A 20,959-nucleotide genomic window follows, 5' to 3' on the forward strand; every position below is an offset into this window, starting at 1 on the left:
TTCAAAGATTTATTTCCACTTGGCTTTTTTTGTTGCTTATTAGGTTGGTGTGAGAATAGGCCATTTACTTATTATGCTCTGCTAAGACATACATAATAATAACAACAATTAATAGTTAAAGTATGTAGCATTTCATTGGCTTAAAGAAAATTTTGTCCTAGCCTTATGTCATTTACGTGCATTCAGTGTGTATGGTAAACTTGGAGGTGTGGGGTAAAGCAGTAAGAATGTTACCTTGACCTTTTTTTAATTTTTTTTTTTTTTTTTTTTAATTTTACATTACCAATGCTCAAAATGTGCAAGATTACCACAGGCTATTTCCTGAGCTCTTGGTATACTGAAGACAAGCGTGTGCCACACACAGCCACATCTACCTCTGCCATGGCCTTGGAGTGCCCACTGGTTTAAATAAGCTTTCAGCCAGGATGTTTTAAGATGCATGTGTCTATGTATTTGTGGAGGTTACCGTTGTCTGCAGTTTTACCCAGCCAGTGGATCTGATTTCCAGGATGTGCCCATGGCACAGGGGCTTAGTCGAGGCGGTTCCCCGTGCTGGTACCTGGGGCTGCTGCTTCAGGTCTCTCTTTCTGGGAATGACATTGAAGCTCGGGTGGGTGGGGATTACCCAGTGATAAAATGTGTGTGCAGAGAAATACGATCCATATGCATTAAGTGCTTTTGATTGTCAGCAAAAGTATCTACGCAGATACTTGGGGAAGGAAGCTCATTGCCCTTTCTCTTTTACTGTAGATGAGAGCAAATGTCATTACTTGCTAGCATGGCGATTGTACTGTCTATTAAACTGATTCTTCCTTTTAATGGGTCCTACTTGACTCACATTACAACCAGGCTAGATTGCAGAGGAATTCTGATGTGCTGACACTTGATGGTGTGTTCCCACTCTCCTGGTTTAAATGGGAGAAACTGGGAAGAAGGAAGGAGAAGGCAGCAGGAAAGGCATCGTTGCAAGTGTGGTGCTTTATGTATTTCATCAAAGCCTCTGAGCTTCACCTATCACTGATGCTCCCCTTATGTTCTCCAACTTTTTTTGGTTCTTCTAAGTAAAGGGACTTGTTTGAAAGAGTTTAGAGCTACTAATTTAAAAATACCCATCTACCGAGGCTCTGATTTAGTGTGTGCGTAATTATAAGCGCTAAAGTAGGGCCACTGAAATGAAAGGGGCAGTTGATTAGTGTGATCAGAATTACTCACAGACAAATGTTTTCTCTGTTCAAGGCATAAATGCAGAATGAGCATATTGGAAGTCACTAAAGTGTCATTGCTACTATAATGAAAATTACGTATGTTTTGCTTTTATTAGTCCATTAGCACAACATGGTTAACTTTGCGTTGGCCCAATATTTACCTGCAGTTGTAACCACGCATACTGCTAGTAGAATAAGCTGAGCGGCTTGCAGAAACTGGATTTCCCCCCTCTCAGCAGGCAGTTACGTTCCTGGAGCTCTTACTCCGGCTCCCCTGGCTGCCCAGCCAGAGCCTCGGCCCACAGCATCCCCCAGCTCCTCCAGCTTCTCCTAGATCTCAGCTTTTCTGCACAGCTCACAGCAGTGACAGGACATGGCCTCCTCCTTCCAACCACTCCTCCGTTCTCCTGACAGGCACTCTGTGCTGCGAATAAATATGCTGATGGTCAGAGAGCCAGGGATGGTTGCAGCAGCTTAAATTCCCTGTTGTTGCCCCAGATCGGAGGTGCTTAGCTAATTTTTGTAGCATGCATGTGTCTTCTTTCATAGCATGTATTTACCAGGGAGTTAGGGGAGAGTGTTGTTTTTCCTGTGAGAACGCCTCCCTTTTTAAGTGATATTTCTCAGCTGTTGTGTGTGGTTTGTGGTTGTTCAGAAGTGGGTAAGGTTTTGAGAGTGGGAGGTCCTAGCCTGATCATCTTTTCCAAACCCTCTTTTTCTATTGTGAAAGACATCCCTAATGACAGAGTCTTTTTCAGGCTGCTTTGGATTTTTTCCCCTCTCGGGCTAGCTAACACTCTGCCACCTGACTGTGCGTGTACTGGATGCTTCTCATGTTTAGAAAAGACTTACTAGGTTTCTGGCATCAGCTCCCATACCTTTGGCTAGATACTCTTATTTTTGTCTTAGAGTATTCTTAAAGGAGATTGTACTTAACTTCTTTCTTTAATACCAGTTACTTCCGAGTATCTGTCATTTCAGGGCTTTATTTTGTGATCTAGATAAAATAGGCTCATAATCTAGCTACTTTAATTCCAGATTAAAAAACAAAGTAAAATAATGCACTTCATAGCCATGGCTAAACCCGAAATCTCGGCGTTGTTTTGCGTTTTGAAAGGCGTTGCTGGCTCGGGGTGGGCGCACGCGCTGTGGGAGCGGGCAGGTGGAGGTGGGCAGGGAGGGCAGAACAAGCACGCTCTCGGTGCATAGCTCTAGAGTTACTTGGGTGAAGCGCAGGAGTCTGCCATGCTTTCGTTTTCCAGTAACAGCCTCTTTGTTTTGTTTTGTTTCCAGCAGTCCTATGCACCAGCTCCCCACCCCATGGCTCCTCCCAGCCCCAGCACAAACAGCAGCAACAACAGCAGCAACAACAGCAGCGGAGAGCAGTTGAGTAAAACCAACCTGTACATTCGAGGCCTTCCACCCGGCACCACTGACCAGGACCTTATCAAGCTGTGCCAGCCGTAAGTGCACTTAAAATACTTGGTGTCTTTGGGTAGGAAAATGTCAGAGCTGGCCTTTCAGTTTACACTTATGTATGTCCACAAAAAGACATTAGAAGCCTCCTGCACTTGAAGGTTAACCGTTATTTCTTTAGTTTGAACAGCTAATTAATGCCTGTTGAAAACCTTCTGGTAATGAGTTTTGGGGGATAGAGAGGTGAGGGCCTTCATATTGACTGCTGTTTATTTTAATCTGGTTTCTTTCTTATGTTAAAAGGAGAATTTGCATGGCAAGAAAACCTCCCTAATGACAGATTTTGTAGCTACAATGATCTGTGACTCATAACCCGGTGCACAACAGAACATGGGTGTTCCCCCCTCAGTCATTTATCACATCTTTGGTTTGCTGTGTCACATATTGCCAGGCTCAAAGATTGAGAAGTACGAAACCCAAGGAAGCAGGTGGAGGGGCAGGGAGGGCAGAACAAGCACGCTCTCGGTGCATAGCTCTAGAGTTACTTGGGTGAAGCGCAGGAGTCTGCCATGCTTTCGTTTTCCAGTAACAGCCTCTTTGTTTTGTTTTGTTTCCAGCAGTCCTATGCACCAGCTCCCCACCCCATGGCTCCTCCCAGCCCCAGCACAAACAGCAGCAACAACAGCAGCAACAACAGCAGCGGAGAGCAGTTGAGTAAAACCAACCTGTACATTCGAGGCCTTCCACCCGGCACCACTGACCAGGACCTTATCAAGCTGTGCCAGCCGTAAGTGCACTTAAAATACTTGGTGTCTTTGGGTAGGAAAATGTCAGAGCTGGCCTTTCAGTTTACACTTATGTATGTCCACAAAAAGACATTAGAAGCCTCCTGCACTTGAAGGTTAACCGTTATTTCTTTAGTTTGAACAGCTAATTAATGCCTGTTGAAAACCTCCTGGTAATGAGTTTTGGGGGATAGAGAGGTGAGGGCCTTCATATTGACTGCTGTTTATTTTAATCTGGTTTCTTTCTTATGTTAAAAGGAGAATTTGCATGGCAAGAAAACCTCCCTAATGACAGATTTTGTAGCTACAATGATCTGTGACTCATAACCCGGTGCACAACAGAACATGGGTGTTCCCCCCTCAGTCATTTATCACATCTTTGGTTTGCTGTGTCACATATTGCCAGGCTCAAAGATTGAGAAGTACGAAACCCAAGGAAGGTAGCATTACAGCAAACACCTAATTAACTGCAGTTCCACTGAAAACTGATGATGTAGAAAGTAGCACCTTCTACCTTCCTGTTTATCTTGAGAGTCATGTTTGCAGATTGTACTGATAAATACCAGTTTTATTGTGTTTTATTCCTGTTGAAACTGATTGGCTTTCCAAAATCTAGATTATTACTATTGACATGTGGGAGGGGAATAATCCAGTTTGAGATTCCAAACAGATTGCCTGAGTGGAATTTGGGATAACACATTTTTTGTGTTGAAATAAGGAGATGGAGAGATTTGAAAAATAAAAATCCACCCCTGTGATTATACAGAACTGCAGTGCTTTTGCCATGGAATAGTCTATTCCAAAAGACAACAGCGTGTCTGATATTTTTCATCACAAATCAGCCTTTCAAACAGAGATCAATAAATGAAGTTTGGTAAAGTAAGGAACAGTCTGGGGCTTATCTACTGACTTTAATCCAAATGGCCGTTGCTTTGAAGCTTGCAATAGGAGTAACAATTTCATGGGATGTTACAATTTTATGTCATTCTGCGTTTCCTGATTTTGACCAAAAATGCTGAAAGACTTCCCTCAGTATGCTTTATGTGGACGTGGCTGGGCAGGACTGGAACTAGCAGTCTTACTGAAGTGATATCTGAACTTCAGCAAAATTACGTGAGCTTGAAACTCTTCCCTGTGACTTTCTCCTACTAAAGCCGCTACAGGTAGAACTGGCTCACTGTTCACAGGAGTATAGCATGCTGGTGATTTTTCATATTTCGTGCAAGCTGAATTGTGAGCATACCTGTCTGACATTTGTGCAAACTACATTCATTGACACTTCCCGCTGGTGACAGTCACAGATAATCCCAGTTCAAGGGCCAGATCCTCAGTAGGTATAAATTGACCGTAGTCTGCTGACGTTCAAAAAGCTATTTTGCTATACATCTTCTTGCAGTCTGACCCTTTCCAAGTTCAGACAAATGCTTTCTGCTGAGCAGCTGATCGGGAATGAACTTAACTATTCCTAGAGGAGCCTCACGGCTTTGGCACTTAGTGCTGCAGTCATGGTGTGAGGCACGAGTTGGCTGTGGTACGAGCAGTGTTACTTGGATCGTGAAGTTCAGAGAGCATGTGCCTACCCCTTGTTTGCGTATGGGAAGTGCACATCAAATATCTGAGAGCTTCCTTTCGGCACTGTGGCAAAATTTTTAATGTGCTCCACTAAACTTAATCTGGTCTATGATTAGAGGGCTTTGTCTTGCTATCATGGAGTTCCTGTGTGAACAGATGCTCTTTAAGAAAAACGCTGACATTCATTTTGCTGATTTTCTATCCTTTGGCTGAATGGAAGTGAGGAGAAACCAGATAGTTGTTCTGTCTTTTTTCAGAACATTAAAAGTATTTATCAAAGCAAAAGGGAAAGACGATATAGGGAAACTTAAACATCTGAAAATACAAGAATTTGTCATGGCAGCATGTAGATTTTTAAAGTAATACATTGCAAGACGTTTTCTTTACCTTTGCAGATGGTTACATAGTAGAGGTGGATAAAGGTCCAAATCCCTTCTCTTTTTCTCCCTTCCCCCACACCCCAAATGCAGTATGTATAGCAGCAATCTGCTGCTATGTGAGCAAGTCATACATTTGTCTCTTCAGAAATGCTTGTCTTCTGTAGACCTCTCTCCCGGCTTACATGGCTGGGGTCTCATCACGCACTAAAGACTTCATGTGAACAGGTATTCACAAAACAGCAGAAGGTGCTGGCTCTTGGGCTTCCTGCATAGAAGTATTAGCGTAATTTGCTACAAGAAGTGAGGTGAAAACCTGAATTTCAATCCATAAACCATACTATTATTTTGCAGTACAAGATTTTTGGAGAGGTGCGTTTAAGGGAGGTATTCACCAAAGCTAGCTTATGCCCAAGACACTGGTTCCCCTAGGCTAGCTGCCAGTGCCTAAAATGAGCCCTTCTGAACCTATTTCCTCTGCTTTGGCATATGACAAGGCTGCCAGCAGTACAACTGTCATTTGTAATGTCTGACATTTGGCAGGTCTGATGAATAATGTTCTAAAAACACAATATTTCTCTCTCAGAAGTACAGGGAACACTGGAAATGCTTATGGCTATGTATATTTATCATAGCCCATCCCATTTCCAGGTTTATTCCAGCAAGGAGGCCGCCCTAAGTGATGTGTAACGCTTTTTATTCAATTGAATTTTGTCAGGTGGGTTATGGAAGAGAAACCCTTTAATCAGAATTGTTTGATAAAATACGGGGCTGTTTTGGTGAATCCTGCCTCCTTTTCTGTATTTCTGCTGTGTGATTTTGGGTGGTGTGTATTGCACACTGAACAGAAAACAGCGGACTGGAGTACCATTGATGCTTGAAGTGCAGAGTCCGTTACACGTGATGTCAGACGTTTCTGACAAATGTTCCGACACTATCAAACCTTTTATCAATTTAAGAGTAACCTTGTCACAGTAATCTGTCAAACTGTTCATATAACTAAAGGAAAACAAGTCATCATAGGCTGTACAGTAGCTGAGTAAATAAAAAAAAAAATTGCTACTGGAAGTTTTCTTTTTGTGTGGTTCTGATCCTCAGTATTTGGTTTGACGTGTGTCCAGCAAAGTTGCATCAAATTCTCTTTTGCAGCAGGGAGCTGTTAGGTTGCAGTGTATCTTTTGGGACTTTATACAATGACTCTGTGAAAGGTTACATCAAAAAAGAGTGAATAGGAATGTTTAGCAAGCAAGAATCTGTTGTTCTTTTACGTATGTATCTTCTGGATTTTCATAAACGCTCAGTAAAGGAATTTCCAAAAATGGACCTTGGCCCCTCTTAACCTTTCTTGAGGTTTTTAAAAAAGAGACTTTATACTCATCTGTGATCATATTGATCATCAGAACTTACTCATCTAAAATTTTGATTTGTAATTATTTCATGAAAATAATAGTAAATATCATTTAAAAAAATAGCATTTATTTCTCTGAGGTACACAGTCTCTGCTGTTGCAGTGGTACACTGCGACATGTATCTTCCCAGTCAAAATATGCTTTTCATCAAAAGGAAAGATAATCAACCTTAAGATGTAAAATTACAGATTATAGACAGAAGAATGTGCATGGTGTGTCACTGTACAAGCAACATATAAATCATTATCTTTGAAATATTCATAATCTGTCACTCTAATTTTCATGCATGATGTTATATTTCATCCAGAAGAATTCAAAAATTCTCTTAAAAACATACACAGATGGCTTAGTTCCCTGTTGGTATACTGGACACATCCCATTCTTACTAACTACATCCTGGTGGAGATAGATTGAAGGAAATCTCACGCACAAATTAAACATTTGAGCTTTATTACTTTGAAATATGTTTCATTTCAAAAACTCAGTCTGTCTCTCAGGATTTTGGTCTTTCTGTCTGTCTTGTCTTCTTCAGGGCAAACATGTAAGACTTAGACCCAAAACTTCTTAAAAACGTAAGTTTTGGAGAAGAGAAAGGGAATTTGGGAAAAGAGCAATAAAATATCTTTTCCCCAAGACTTAGACAAAACTTCTTAAAAACGTAAGTTTTGGAGAAGAGAAAGGGAATTTGGGAAAAGAGCAATATCTCTTCCCCCCCCCCCTAATTTTGAAAAGAAAAGTTGGCTTAAAAAAAACAACATTTGATTTGAAAAAAAAGCCTTGTGCATTGCACAAGTAAGACATTGGCATGTATTCAAAAGATAATCCCTATCCATCTTGATTCAGTCATGAATTTTTCATGCCCAGTCTATAGTCTGAAAGCAAGCTACTTCAAACTTCTAGTGTCTGATAGTTCAAACTTAATTACGTTTTTGTCCTGATTTAGTCCTCCCCCCTTGTGCCTATAATGTACCTTCAGAAATCTTCTATTTCCATCTGCTTTGTTCTTTTTGATTGGATAATCTGTCTCATCACCCTTCAATAAGTTTTGACTTCTTTGTGGTCCAGAGTAAAAATAAAGGACTTAATTAAAACAATAATAGTAAAAATTTCTAAACATAAAGAACAGCAAGTCTGTATGCTGCTCAGGCTGACTCTTGCAGAAGATGAGCCAGAATCTCCCAGATAAATGGTTTTCCAGGTATGGGAAATCCCTACTGAATTGTGATTTCTCTAAATGGTTTCTAGATCCATATTTTGTGCAGATTACTCAAAGGTTTGGGTTTGGGTTTTTTTTTTGGAGGTAGGGTTTTTTTGGGGGGTGTGTGTTTTTTTGTTTTTTTTTCTGAAGGTATCCTGATTGTCTCCTTGACAAGTCATCAAGTGTGAGATTTTAGCCTCTCATTCCATTCTGATTGTCCTTGGTTTTGTCCCTGTGGAACGTCTGAATAAATATTCAGGCTGCCACTGTTTGGATTCTACTAAAGGGCTAGCCCCAAGGATAATGTAACTGAGGTTATTAATTGAAAATACACACGTTACTTTACTTAAATCCTAGACTATTTTTGAAATGAACTGTGTGCATTCCTTTTGCCCCCACAGAAAACTGCTGAGTTCATTGAGGTTTCAGAGAGGTTCAAGGTGCCTTTCAGGACAGAGTCTCTTGTTAATACCTGCAACAAGTACAACATTTTCAATTAGATCGAGCTTTATAGCAAGTATGAACTTGCCATGTGTTAAGGCAGCAAGAGTTTGACATTCCTGGCTATTTTTATTTTCCTTTTCTTTTGTGAAAATAACAAGAAGTCCATATTACTTTCCACACACCTTCCTTTCATCAGTTCTCATGTAAGTTCCCTTCCTTTCCTTTTTTCCTGCATTAAAATGTTAATTAAAAATAATTACTGTGAACTATAAATAAAATAAAGGTTAACCAAAATAAAGTCCCCATAGTGAGCTCAAAACCAAAAAGACCAAAAGAATTCCTGGAGTAAATCCTTTGTTCTACAAGGAAGTCAGACCAAATTTGTACCCAGTGTAAACTGGTGTTCTTATCCTGGCCCTAGTGAAGACAAACCCCAAACTCTCTGAGACTTACATAGCAGTAGAGTGTTGGCCTGTGTCTGCTCCTGTATTTTTAGGAAGTAATCTTTGGAGACGTAAAGGAATTTACTGCGTTCTGTAACCTTCTGTATGTTAAAGTAAGGTGCACTGTGGCTTCAATACTAATTCAAACAGAACCACATAATCTATGTCTCTCCTGTAATTAATATCAGCTGACACTGTTGCTTTGTGATATAGCAGAGACTGAAAGGGCACGAAGGTGAGAGCGCTCATTCAGTGGGATTAGCTCATATAGGAACCATGTGGCATCATATAGAGTAGTTCCTGCTTAAATCTTCGTGGATGTTTTGGTTCGGTGTATCCTGGTAATATGAGAACTGTGAATGGCTCTGAAATCTGCTGAAGAGATCAGTCTTCATGGGAACCAAAGAAATGCCCACACTTGAGGGGAAAGAAAAAACCTCCCCCCTCAGGGAAAAAAAAAACCCCCCCCCCCCCCCCCCCCCCCCCATTTGCTTTGTTATTCCTAAAATCGGGAAAGCAAAGTCCCAAGAAGGAGGTACTGTTGGGCCAAGCACAGCAAAGGTGTCCTGCTGGACTAAATATGCCGATTCTAATCAATGAGGGAACTACATGAGTTTGTTCCTCTCATTTGTTAATGTGTGTGTTCAGACCAGAGAAAAACACACCGATGGGTTAGCTTGGAGAAATCTGTATTCTTCTCAAGTTCTTTGTGTCATGGACTTTTCCTAAAAGTTTATTAAGAGGGGCGGGAAGAGGAAAATAAATTCATTTCAGGTTAATACTTTTAAGTCAAAATGCCTTGATCATGAACCAAATGGTGAACATTAAGGATGCGTAAAGTAGACATAAAAGCAGTGGAACCTTATGCCGTGGGCACTATTAATTAATTCTTGCATCGAAGACATCTTTATAGTGATGGTGCTTATTAATGCTGTTAGAAACATTATGGTGTTGCTGTCTGGGTCCAAAATGGTACAAAGCAGTGAACTTGTATTTCATCTGAGTGACATCTTGGTTTCTGAAATCAGTTGATTTGCAGTTTTGCACTCAGTTATATAAATATTACCTCTTTGCAGTGTATAGATATGGGCATGGATGTGCACAGGTTCTTTTCTCCTTTACCTGGTATTGTTAAAAAATTATTTGTATATTCATTCCCCATTAAAATAATCTTCAAATGTCTTCCATTGTTAAAAACAAACATTAAAGTTGCTCCAGTAGGCAATGAACCGATCCTCTTCTTACCTAGTCTATTTAATCAGGGAAAACAAAACTCTAGGTCAGCAAATGCCCACAGCACTACAGAGAGCTCCATTTGGGATGTGAACGTTCCCATTGTCAGGAAGAAAGGCAGAAAAATAATCTGCGTAAAGTAATAAATGAGCACCTGCACTCTTCTCTGTTTTGAATGTGCCCGTCTTTTCACTGGAGTGTGACAGAGTGTCAGTGAGAGTTTCTCATCTCCTTTCAAGTTGGATGAACCTGATTTGATGGAAGATAGGGGAGGAGGCAGCATTCTCAGACACTGCTGCTGAAAACATTTCTTCTGATGAATTTTAATTAAAGTCCTTGGGAAAAAAAAAACCACAACAAAACAGAGCTCATAACAGAAATATTGAGTCTTCTGTGTAGCGGTGTGAAGGGCATGACTGTAACAGCCACTTGTTTTGCTTACTGTGCAGGAGGGGTGTTGAGATAGAAAGAGGGCAAACACACTTAATGAGCAGCTTTTGACCTGTTCTGAGATGTGCATGTTTCCAGTCCTTCCTTGTCCTCTTTCTTTCTCCACTTCTCTAGGACATTTTGTGTGCAGCCAGTCAACCGTGGCATCACCATCCGTCCATGAGGCTATCGTCCCCTTACTGATGTAAGCGCTTGAGTCTGAAAATGCTCATGGCCAAAAACTGTCCAAAGGACAGACAGGCTCTGCACAGTGCATGTCTGTCAGACAAATGCCTGGTTTTGTAATGTGGGTGTTGCTCTGTGGAGGGGCCTTCATGACCATGGGACTCTTGACAGTCTGAATTTTCCAGCCCCTCAAGGTGTTCTGTAAAACTCCAATGCTCAGTTTCTACTTTCCAGTGAGGAGGCTGATTGATGTGCTGGTGGTTTGACAAAGGTTCCTTCACTGGTGTCCTATGAGTTGCTGTGTTTTATTTTAATGGGAATAGTGGCAATGAAAGTTCTGGTTATGTTTGGTTCTTCTGTTCTGAAGCTTATCCAAGTCTTTTAGATTTGTCTGCGTTTTTGGTATTTGTTCTCCTAAATTCTGTGGTGTCAAGTTCAGTGGGTCTTTCTGATCTGTTGTCCTTTGAAAATTGATGGCAGCAGTGGGAGAGCAGAATCGATGGCTGTTTTACATACACAGAGAGCAGAGAAGGAAGTAGGAAGTTCTCTGACTGGGATGTGGTTTATACTCCTTAGGAGTCACCAACTTTTGGGAGAGGATGGAGACACACTGTTCATGTTCTGACATTTGTATAGCAGAAATGTTTCTGTAACCTTTCTCTAGAAGGTATGACGCAGATAATGTTCTGATCTGTTTGAGAAATACATTGTCCTAAAGCTTTGCTGGAAGGAAACAATACCAGCTATGCTTAATAAAGCCCCCCACCCCCACACCCCTGAAACAGGAATAACCTGGGCACTGCTTCCAGATAATGGCAAGAACCTTAAAGCATGCCTGTAATTTCTATACAAGGGGAAGTGGCAGGCCAACTTTGATGGCAAAGCTATTGAATATTATCAGCACGAAAACAAAAATGTCATTGTGTTCAGCTGCTAGACTTTCCCATACCGTTCCAAACAAGCATCGACAAGAGCTCTGTGCTATGCAGCATGCAATGTCCTTCATTCCAAGTATTTGGTAACTTCCCAGAATTATTTGTGAGACAAGCGCTGCTGCTAGATTTGTGTTAAAAACTGAAAAGTCTTTAATTTTTTTAAAAGATGTTTGCTAGAGAAGGAATTTCTTAGAATTTTTGCAACTACGTCAGAGGTTTTATGTCTACTTCGTTATAAAACAGAGACGGGAAAGATGGAACGTTTTCAGCCTAATTTTTAAAAGATGTTGATCTGACAGGGATCTGAATAGGTTTTCTCTTTCTTTGGGCATGTATTTTCTGTGTCCCCATATGAGCTCCAGGGAAAGTGGAGACATCTGGATTCTGGTTCCCTTGGAAAGTACCTAGCCACAGCTCTGGGGGCAACCCCAAATAAAATAATGAAGATAACAGCAGTGTGGAAATAATAGGTCCTATTCTGAAATAAGCTCTCTGCCAACAGACACCCAGCCTCATATAAGCTTCATGGAAGCACAGCAGTCTCTTCAAATAGCAGTTGTTGCAGGATCACAGCCATGTTATTGTTTCAGTGTAATACAGGTAATAAGTGCAGCATTTATGGCTATTACTGCCTGGTGATCACACAAAAAAAAGAAGAAAACAGACATGCTTTCCTTACTTCAGCTTCCCAGTTCAGCATTTCCATATACTCCTGGGGTTATAATCCAATTATGAAACTTCAATTATTTTCTGTAATTCACTGATTCAAAAAGAACATTAACTTTTTAGCTTCTTTATAGTAGGGAACTCGTAATTAAAAGGGATAAAATAATTCACAGATTCGTAGTATTTAAGATCCAGAAGAGACCAAGGGATGGTCTACCATTATTTTCTGGTTGATTCAGGTCCTTAAATTTCCCTTATTTCCTCCTGGACTGAATATACCAATTTATTTTGATGTAAAGAATATGTTCCAGAAAAGCACACACTCTGGATCTGAAGATATGAAAGCAACAGCAAACCTACCGCTGTTGCTAACAGTTTGTTCCTGTTCATCGTGTTCCCCGGTCAGAATTTCTGACTGACTTCCAAATCAACTTTCTGGTGTTGATTTTTACCTGTTGGTTCTTGGTGTAATCAGATTAAGGACCTTTCAGATTCTCTCCCTCTCCCCCCATCCTCCTCCCAGATGTACCTACACACTATAATCAAGTCACTTTTCAGACATTTTTCTTTAATAATCAAAATAGATGGAGCTGTTTAAGTCTCTGATTACAAGACGGTTTTCTCGAGCGTTTGGATAATTTCATCAAGGACTGCAGGGGTCATTTAAATGTTTTTAAAACTAATTATTTGAGGTTAGAAGTAATTTCCTTTTCATGTTTATGGAGATTTGTTATTATGTATAGTTTATGTAGCCATGTCTGTATGTGTCCTTAAGCGGATGAAATGTATCACTGGAACATTGATGTTCCTAAGCAGGACAAACGATGCTCAAAAGCTGCGGTGGTGTCCTAGCAGGAGTGTAAGGAGGTGCAATGTGCGCTCTGTGGAGATCACAGTACGCTGGTACTGGCGCTATGTCAGAAGCAGAAGCTCATCTCTCCACCTCTGAGGTTTTGATTACCTTTAATTGTAAATCAGATGCCTGTCCATCCTTGGCTTTGAGTAACAAACACCCATACGATGAGAAAACTGCAGCACCCTTGAAGTTTTATTTTAAAAAGTAAGGAATTTGGATCTAAGCCATACCTAACTTAATTTGGTAGAACTTTAATTTCTCTGCTCATCTTTAATGTTTCTTGTCCCCTCTGCTTTACTTAAATCAACACCAAATTTAGGATCGTCAATTAAATGGAGTATAGCTATGAAGTTTTTTAATTACTCTACAATAATTTAGCGCAAATATTTCAATATAAAGTTTATTAAGTGCCTTATGAACTGCATAACAAATTAATTCCTATCACATATACAAACATACAGTCAGTTCAAGGAGCTGAAGGGTTCCTATAGGGCAATCTCTTGACTCTCAGAATAAAATGAACTCAAAGCAATTGCTTCTAAATGGAAAGGAAAACTGATGGCTACAGTGGAACAAAATGGAATATGACCAAGTCATTGGTGGGGTTTAAATCAAAGCAGGGCAGTATACTCATGCCATGATTTTGCTCATTGCCTAACATAAGAATTAGACTAAAGACGTGGTTGGTTGCAGATCTTACAGATGTGGGAGACAGGCTATAATGATACAGCTATTAAATACTATCAGCACTTTTAGGACTTCTAGTTGTTCCATCTCTATTTTCAGCGAGTGGTAAGAAAAACCTGGCTTTGTTGTAACATGGATTTGCAATTGTTAGTTCTTGTTAGGTTCCTGCATTTGTTTGTTGGTTCTTACTACACTTAGAGAAACAAGAATTTCTCTTAATCACAAGACCACATCACTTGTCCCTGCTGTGTCCCTGCCATGCTGTTCCCATGGTACGTTGGGGACATGGGGCTGCTGTTAGGTGAGTACTAGCAGCTGAATCTCCCGCTGGTGCTGGGTAAGTATAGCTCTACCAGCCAGCATACGAGGCGTTCCGTGGTGAGGAAGAGGTGGGTCAGAGTGGCAAGAAGAGTGACTAGAATACATTGCAACTCCTTGGATGATGTGGTCTATCAGTAGAGTTAGCGTGTACTGAGCCAACTACATGGAACAGACTTAAATTCCTTGTCCTCCCTCATTTTCTCCCTTGCCCCCCACCCTTGTTTTCTTCCCTAATGTAATCCTTCTCCAAAGAGGGATATTTCTGCACAGTAGTCAGGCTCACCATTTGTTTAGTAGGTGCTGGTTAGCAGTGCAAGGATATAGATGAGAAAGCTTGTGTTAAATCTCCCTTCGGAGGCTGGCCTAGAATTGTTACAACTCACATACACGTGGCATTTTAATCTCTCTGCAAAGACTCCTGAAAGGGATTTTTAAAGGACTGCACCACTAGTTAGTAGCTGTCACCAGTGTGTGAGGCATGCTCTCAGTGGAGAATTTAGCAGCCCTCCATTGCACCTGGAGTCGAAATGTCGCCAAGTAAATATATCTCTATCTTTTCAAACTGCCAAGTCACGGCAGCACCGCACAGGACTCAGGATGTTGAGCTCGTGAGAGGGATCTCAGCACTGTCAGCAGATTCCTGGGGCTGGGCACTTTTTTTGGCCAGGGGACCTGCTGCGGCAGGCTGTCTGGTGGGGACATCGAGGCGAGTTTGACATGCTGAGGGCTCGCGGGATTCAGGCCGTGTGCCAGCAGTAAAGTGCTCGTTGCCTCCTAACGAGGTAGCCCTCCAGTCCTGCTATCAGGAGGTCTGCAGCTGGTCTGCTTAATGGTATTTAGTAACAGTATGTGCAGTAAAGCATGGTCTCCTATTACACAGAAATCCACTAATGCTGGCATCAAGAGCGGCGGGTAATTCAATCACACCCACAAAAATGATATTAACATAACATTAAAGAGTTGTGTAGACTAGCAAAAGACAGGAAATGATGGAGTTCAGGCTTGAAACTTTATCCTTAACTCACCCATATTGTGCCGAGGTATTTGGAAATTTCCACAGAGCGTGTGATTTTATGGAACCTACAGTGGGGTGGATTATCCTGTTTGTCTGTGGAGGATTTCCTCGGTTAACATCAGCTAGCATTAGTGAGAATTATATAAAGAAATCCTGGCACAATTTACAGAGCATAGCTGGACAACGTGAGCTTTAAATATGAATTTCTTGGCTTGGGTAGTTTACCCATCCCAGCACTTCTGAAGTGCTGCATCAGGCATTAGCTGTGTTGTCTTTTTTCAGACCAAGTTGCAGTTCAGTAGCTAAGCCCCTCTCCCAGTTTCAGAACTAATTTTTGGGGTTGTTTTTTTCCTGTTCAACAGTCACTAAAAAGATTTTGTTTCATTTTAAATTTACCTTTTGATTTAAAGACGCTGCTCCTATTGATTTGAGGTAAAGTCACTGGAACTGAGCTGAATTATACTGGCCCCATCTTTGGGCCTTATTAATATTTTTCCTCATTTTTGGTCCTGTTGAAACTAGTAATGCAACTCAGTAAGCAAGATTAGCTTCATCACATAAAAATCCTTGGTTGGAAATGGAAGAAGAAAAGGTGTTGACTACCCCATCTTCTTCCTCATGGCTTCCAGTCCTCTGTTGCACGTCCCTGTACCAGCAGGGACAAGGGGAGGTTCTTGCAAGGACCCCATGGGTCAAGTTGGAGCAGGGAGTCAATTTACAGTCTATCCACAAAATGTTTATAGAGAAGGCTTGAGCTGTTTTGTGAGTACAACACAAGTTTTATTTTACCTATTGGCATCAGAGCCAAGCAAGAGCTAAGGGAAGAATTGTCTGTCGCTCCAAGGATGGGACTTCACTGCAATCAAATGTGCGATTGCAGATCTCCCAGAGACGGTGAAGCCAGCAGGTACACTGCTTGCAAAGCAGCCAAAACAGCAAGAAGTGCAGCACCCAGATATTTTCTCATGTCTTCAGGCAGGTTTTGCAGGCTGTGCTGAAATGCATTCTGCCGTTGGATACCCTGATACCAGTGCCCAAGGAAAACCAACGTGAGCTCAAGTCACGCAACTGCAACTGATTTGCAGTTCAGTCCCATGTGGCTCTGGGAGAAAGCAAATTACATGATGGTCATTATTTGGGGGAGATTTAAAAATTTTAATCTAGTGCAGTGGAAGTGAAGAGTGACAGAAACCAGCAAGAATTATTTTACTCTCATAATAGCTCGTTTGGAGATTTTGTGTGGTATTTTCTGGAGATGGTGAACTCTTGGTATGGTTAAGCTCTGAGGTTGTTCTGATTTTCCCCCTGTGCGCTTTCTGTGCTAAGGAGCTGTGGAGGAGTGCCACCGTGTCTGTCTCTGTGGTGAACAGGATGGTCATTAATGACCATGCATAGAACAGTAGGATGGCTGTATCCTAGGGGAAATCAATTTTCTGTAGAGAGCCGGGCTTGTAAAGAGTAGAAAATTTCCACTGAAGGGCAGGGGGGGAAGGGGAGACAAAATTGGCAGAGCAGGGATTAAAAATACAAAGGCTTCAAAAGTGAGGGAAGACTCAAAAGGCTTTCTGTTCAAGGTGGATTTTTTTTTTTCCCGTCTGTCAAAATTGAGCAGGTTTTGAACATGCTAATCTTAGAGATGGGAGAGAGAATGGCCTTCTGGAGAAGCTCTGGGATGGGGGACATGGGGAGGTTGGGGAGAAGACTGCCTGGGGTTTAGACAAATGGTGATTCTTTTAAGTGTGTTTTTCATTTAGACGGAGAACAAACATGCAGAACTGAATCAGTACTGTGCATTTAACTTCCTGAAGGAGCACCTATATTGTGGATGCTGCTGGGTTTTACAGCCATGCAGTGAAACCTGGGACTAGGTTAAGCTAGCTGAGGTAGCTCCATGCTCTCCTGCAGAACTAGCGTGACTGTGGTGTGGAAGGGTCCTTGTGTTCCTCACCGTGTGTGGGTGTAGTTGGCAATTCAGACTAGGGTCATTTTCTTCTGCCATTCTCCACTCTTACAAGTTTGTGTCTCTTCTCTGAATCACAGGGTTTCACTGCGTCACTGAGTCTCTCTCTCAACTTTGGGTAGCCCAGTGGCTATGAAAGTCCTCCCCCACACTGTAATGGTTTGCTTCCCTCTCTTCTTTTCTGCTGATTTCCTGCTGCTTAAACCTTGCTGCTCCAACTTTGCAGACAGGCTGGAGAAAGCTTGTTTCCCCTAGGGTGCTGTCATTTTACTCTCATAACAGATTTTGGGGAAAAAAAAAAAAATTCACAGGGGAGATAAGGGAACTAAACTGTAACTGGTGTTAAATATCATCATTCAGATAACAGCTCTAATAAGAGTAAATTTGCTTAGACTTTGTAAGCACGTTTGTATGTTTATGTATCTTAAAAATGTAAGCAGACATAAATCTTTAAATCTCAAACAAGAGGATGATTCTTTTCTGACTCTGCTCAATATTAAAGGCTAAACCAGAGATAAGATAACATTCCCATAAACATGGAAGCTTGAACAAAGGACCTGTTGTCCTGAGAATGTGGGAATCAAAAAGAAACTGAAGTCTGAACTTAGGAAATTGTCTTACAAAATGAAACGTTGCATGTAGAGTAACATTTAATGCCTCTCAGAAATTGCAGAACAGGGGAAATCCACAGGTCTTTCTCTTGATCTCAGTGGTCTCTCGAGCAAGCCCAAAGAAATCGAAGGGTAGAGGCATCTGGGAAATGAATAGCTGGAGCGGACCTTCTCTTTTGCTTTGGCTTCTTATTCAAGATGTTGGTCTTTTGAGAACTTACTTTCTTGAACGGCAGAAAGGGAAAGGATCGGAAACTCCCATGATCTGAGTAAGTGGGAGGAAAGGGTGCAAATGCTGTTGATGAATAAGAAGTTTCAGGAATGCGTAAATACATGGCCTGATATACTGCAAGTGCTAGGTTTATGAGAGTTGGCCATTGGGTGCATTCAGGACTGTCCAGAGTATGAATTCAGTTGTTCATAGTTGTAAATATTTGCAGATTATAGCTCTGTTTCTTGTAGAATGTGTCTTTGACTCCATGAAGACTATGTCCTTTTCACATTGGTTTTGTGCTTTCATTGCTTCTGATGGGATGTTCAAAAATCAGCCTGCTTGCTGCTAGAGGTGATCATTGTAAATTTTGTGTTATCAATTTTTAAACCCCGCACGTTTGGCAGATTATATTTTGGCTGCTGGAATATAATTTATCCGTATAGAATATACTTGCTGTTTGTGTGTGATAGCAGTGGTAAAGTGAGGGGTGTCAGTACTGGGGTTTTCATGAATCTTTAAATCCAGGTCTTTTTATAAAGCGGGGAATAGAACACAGGGTGGATTTGTTCATTATTATTTTATTTTATTTATTTATATATTTTCTTTGCAAGGTTGTTTTCTGGGACCCAAAACATGCAACTGCCAAGCAGTGTTTTTTCCCCTAGCTGAGGATGTTCACTAATATTTGATGAAGATGTTGCCCTTGGTGTTGCCAACCCTCGGAAGTTTATTGCGAGGTTCACAATATTTGTTTCTTAAACCCTTAGATCCTGAGGCATGTGATAAGATGGGAATCTCAGCTTTCAATTTTTTTAAAAAAAAATGTAGGTTTCTTTCCTTCATGGTTGTAAAGAGAGGCATGAAAATACAACCCGAGTCTATCACAAAGGCTCGAAATATATGAGCAAAATAAAAGGATATCTCAAACATATTTATTTCCTAGTTATGTTTTTAATACCAGAAGTTAATTTCATAACTTTTTGGTGTATTAGTGAGCATCAGGAATTGTCAGTACTGTACTCCTTGGCCCGTTACAAGAAGAATTGTGCGTTTATCCCAGTGAATCACAGTTCTCTCTGTCTCAAAGTATGCTCAATACTCAGAATGAGGTCTCAGTTTTTCCGTGTATATCTTTATATGGTTTGAGGATTGTATCTTATTTAATTAGTTTACTTGAAGGCACCTGAAGCAAGTAATATACCAAAGTCTTTTCTTGAGGGCTCCTAAGCAACTGAAGCTAATTTGCTTCCAAATCCAGTATTACTGATCAGATTTCAAGATGTGCTCACTGTGTTTTTCAGCGAGTCCTTTGTTCCTGGGGTAAAATTTCTCAGCAGACACATAAAATATTTAAATTCTTGCTCCTTCCTCCATATCTGCCCATGTATATTTCAGAAAGGATGGGCTACATAGCACATCTTTTTTCATGGCTCTCCATCCGGGGTTCTGCCTGGCAGGACGAACCAAGTGTCCTTTTAAGGACAGAAGACACTAAGTATGTGAAGAGTGTGTTTATTTAGTGAATCCCATGGCTTATCTAACCCCTTCCTGGTCCACATTGGCTATTTCTGGGTGCAAGCTGAACCACAGCACAGCAATTGCCAAGGTTGGCTTTTCTTCTGTAGGAGACTCACAGCCAAGGTGTCCAGTGAGAGCAGCTGGCACAAAGCCTGAGTGAGGAGTTTTTGGTTGACTAAGATTTTGTTTGTCTTAGGCTCAGAAGTGCTGACTGATAAGCAGAGAGCTACAAGACGTGCTAATTATGCCGTATATCCTGCCCCTTGATGTTATCTTAAAGTGTAACTTCAACGCTCAAAGACAGAAAATAATGAGGCAGTTGCTCCGTTGGTGTAAATTGGGGCAGCCCATTGGACCCAGGAGGGTGGCACCGCGTTTCTGGAAACCAGGAGCCTGATCCAAAGCACAGTTTTTAATAAGCTCTCCCTCTCCAAAGATATTTACCAGCCTGACGCAGTGAGGCAAATACATTCAATTATGTCCATCTTTCTTTGGGCAATAAAGAACGAAGAATTATTTATATAATAGACCAGGACTCTAAACTAAATATCTTTTTAAACCTGTAAATGTGTTTTTGTAACAGGTTACTTCATTTAATGCTGTATTTACTTGCAGTTTTTAAAGCAGTTTGAAAACATAAAAAAATTAACACACAGTTCATAAATTATTTATCTATATTGCATGCTGGGCAGCTTCACCTAGTTTGAATTTTATTGTTGACAAAGCTATCACTTAAGAGAAGGTTTTGGAGAATACCTGCTTTGGGACCCTGGCCTGGGAGTTGTGGTGAGTTACCAGCAAGAACAGATTTGTCCTCTTAAAAGTAATTACTGTAGTAGTTATGGGCCTTGCACTGAGGAAACCAAAGCACTCGCTGACTGGAAACATGCACTTGCGTGTCCTGTGTGTAAGTCTGTTTACTCTATCGGGGCTGTAGGGAGGACTTTCCACAATGAACAAGCGCATTAATTTATGAGCCTACAAACTTGCTTTAACCTTGAGAAACGCGGATTGTCTTGTTTAAGTTCAACTGGGCTTCTTACATGCCTGAAGTTGTATATGTGCATGAGTATTTAAAAATGTCGTGGACAAATAGCTTATTGAATCCATTTCCACACCCTCTCCTGAGGCTGTCTTTATGTTACAGAGTTGCCTGAATAAATGGACTAAAAAATCTTTGCTTTTAAAAATATACTTGGTGGAGTTAAATAAAATTCAAAGAAACTCAAAACCAGAGGTATTCTGTCCCGGACCTGGGCAAGTAGCGTGAACTTTTGTCCATGCAATTATAAAAATCCAAACCCACACTCTTGTTGTTTCTCCTTGAAAATTTCAGGCAGAGAAAAATGTGCTCCTCTGCATCACTTTTGTCAAAGTTCGGCCTTTGGAAAATGAATACAACTGTGACATTCCAGCCCTGGAAATAAAAGGATTGAAATAAATATATTGAAGAAAAAGAAGCAATTCTGTGATGTAGTT

At 41.0% G+C, this 20,959-nt stretch overlaps 1 protein-coding gene across 2 annotated transcripts in view; it reads left to right on the top strand.

Moving 5' to 3' along the window:
* Positions 1-20,959, top strand: part of RBMS3 (RNA binding motif single stranded interacting protein 3) — a 450,305-nt gene that overhangs the window by 95,687 nt on the left and 333,659 nt on the right. The window contains exon 2 of one of the 2 annotated variants that reach the window (XM_009288628.2): positions 2,499-2,668. In XM_009288628.2, coding sequence (XP_009286903.1) covers positions 2,499-2,668 — 170 coding nt within the window. Of the gene's footprint in view, positions 1-2,498; positions 2,669-3,244; positions 3,409-20,959 lie in introns of those variants that run through there. The other variant, XM_009288627.1, reaches the window with a different exon arrangement.

Source organism: Aptenodytes forsteri, unplaced genomic scaffold (genome assembly GCF_000699145.1).
Source record: "Aptenodytes forsteri isolate BGI_AS27 unplaced genomic scaffold, ASM69914v1 Scaffold9, whole genome shotgun sequence".
In the NCBI taxonomy this organism is placed as follows: domain Eukaryota; kingdom Metazoa; phylum Chordata; class Aves; order Sphenisciformes; family Spheniscidae; genus Aptenodytes; species Aptenodytes forsteri.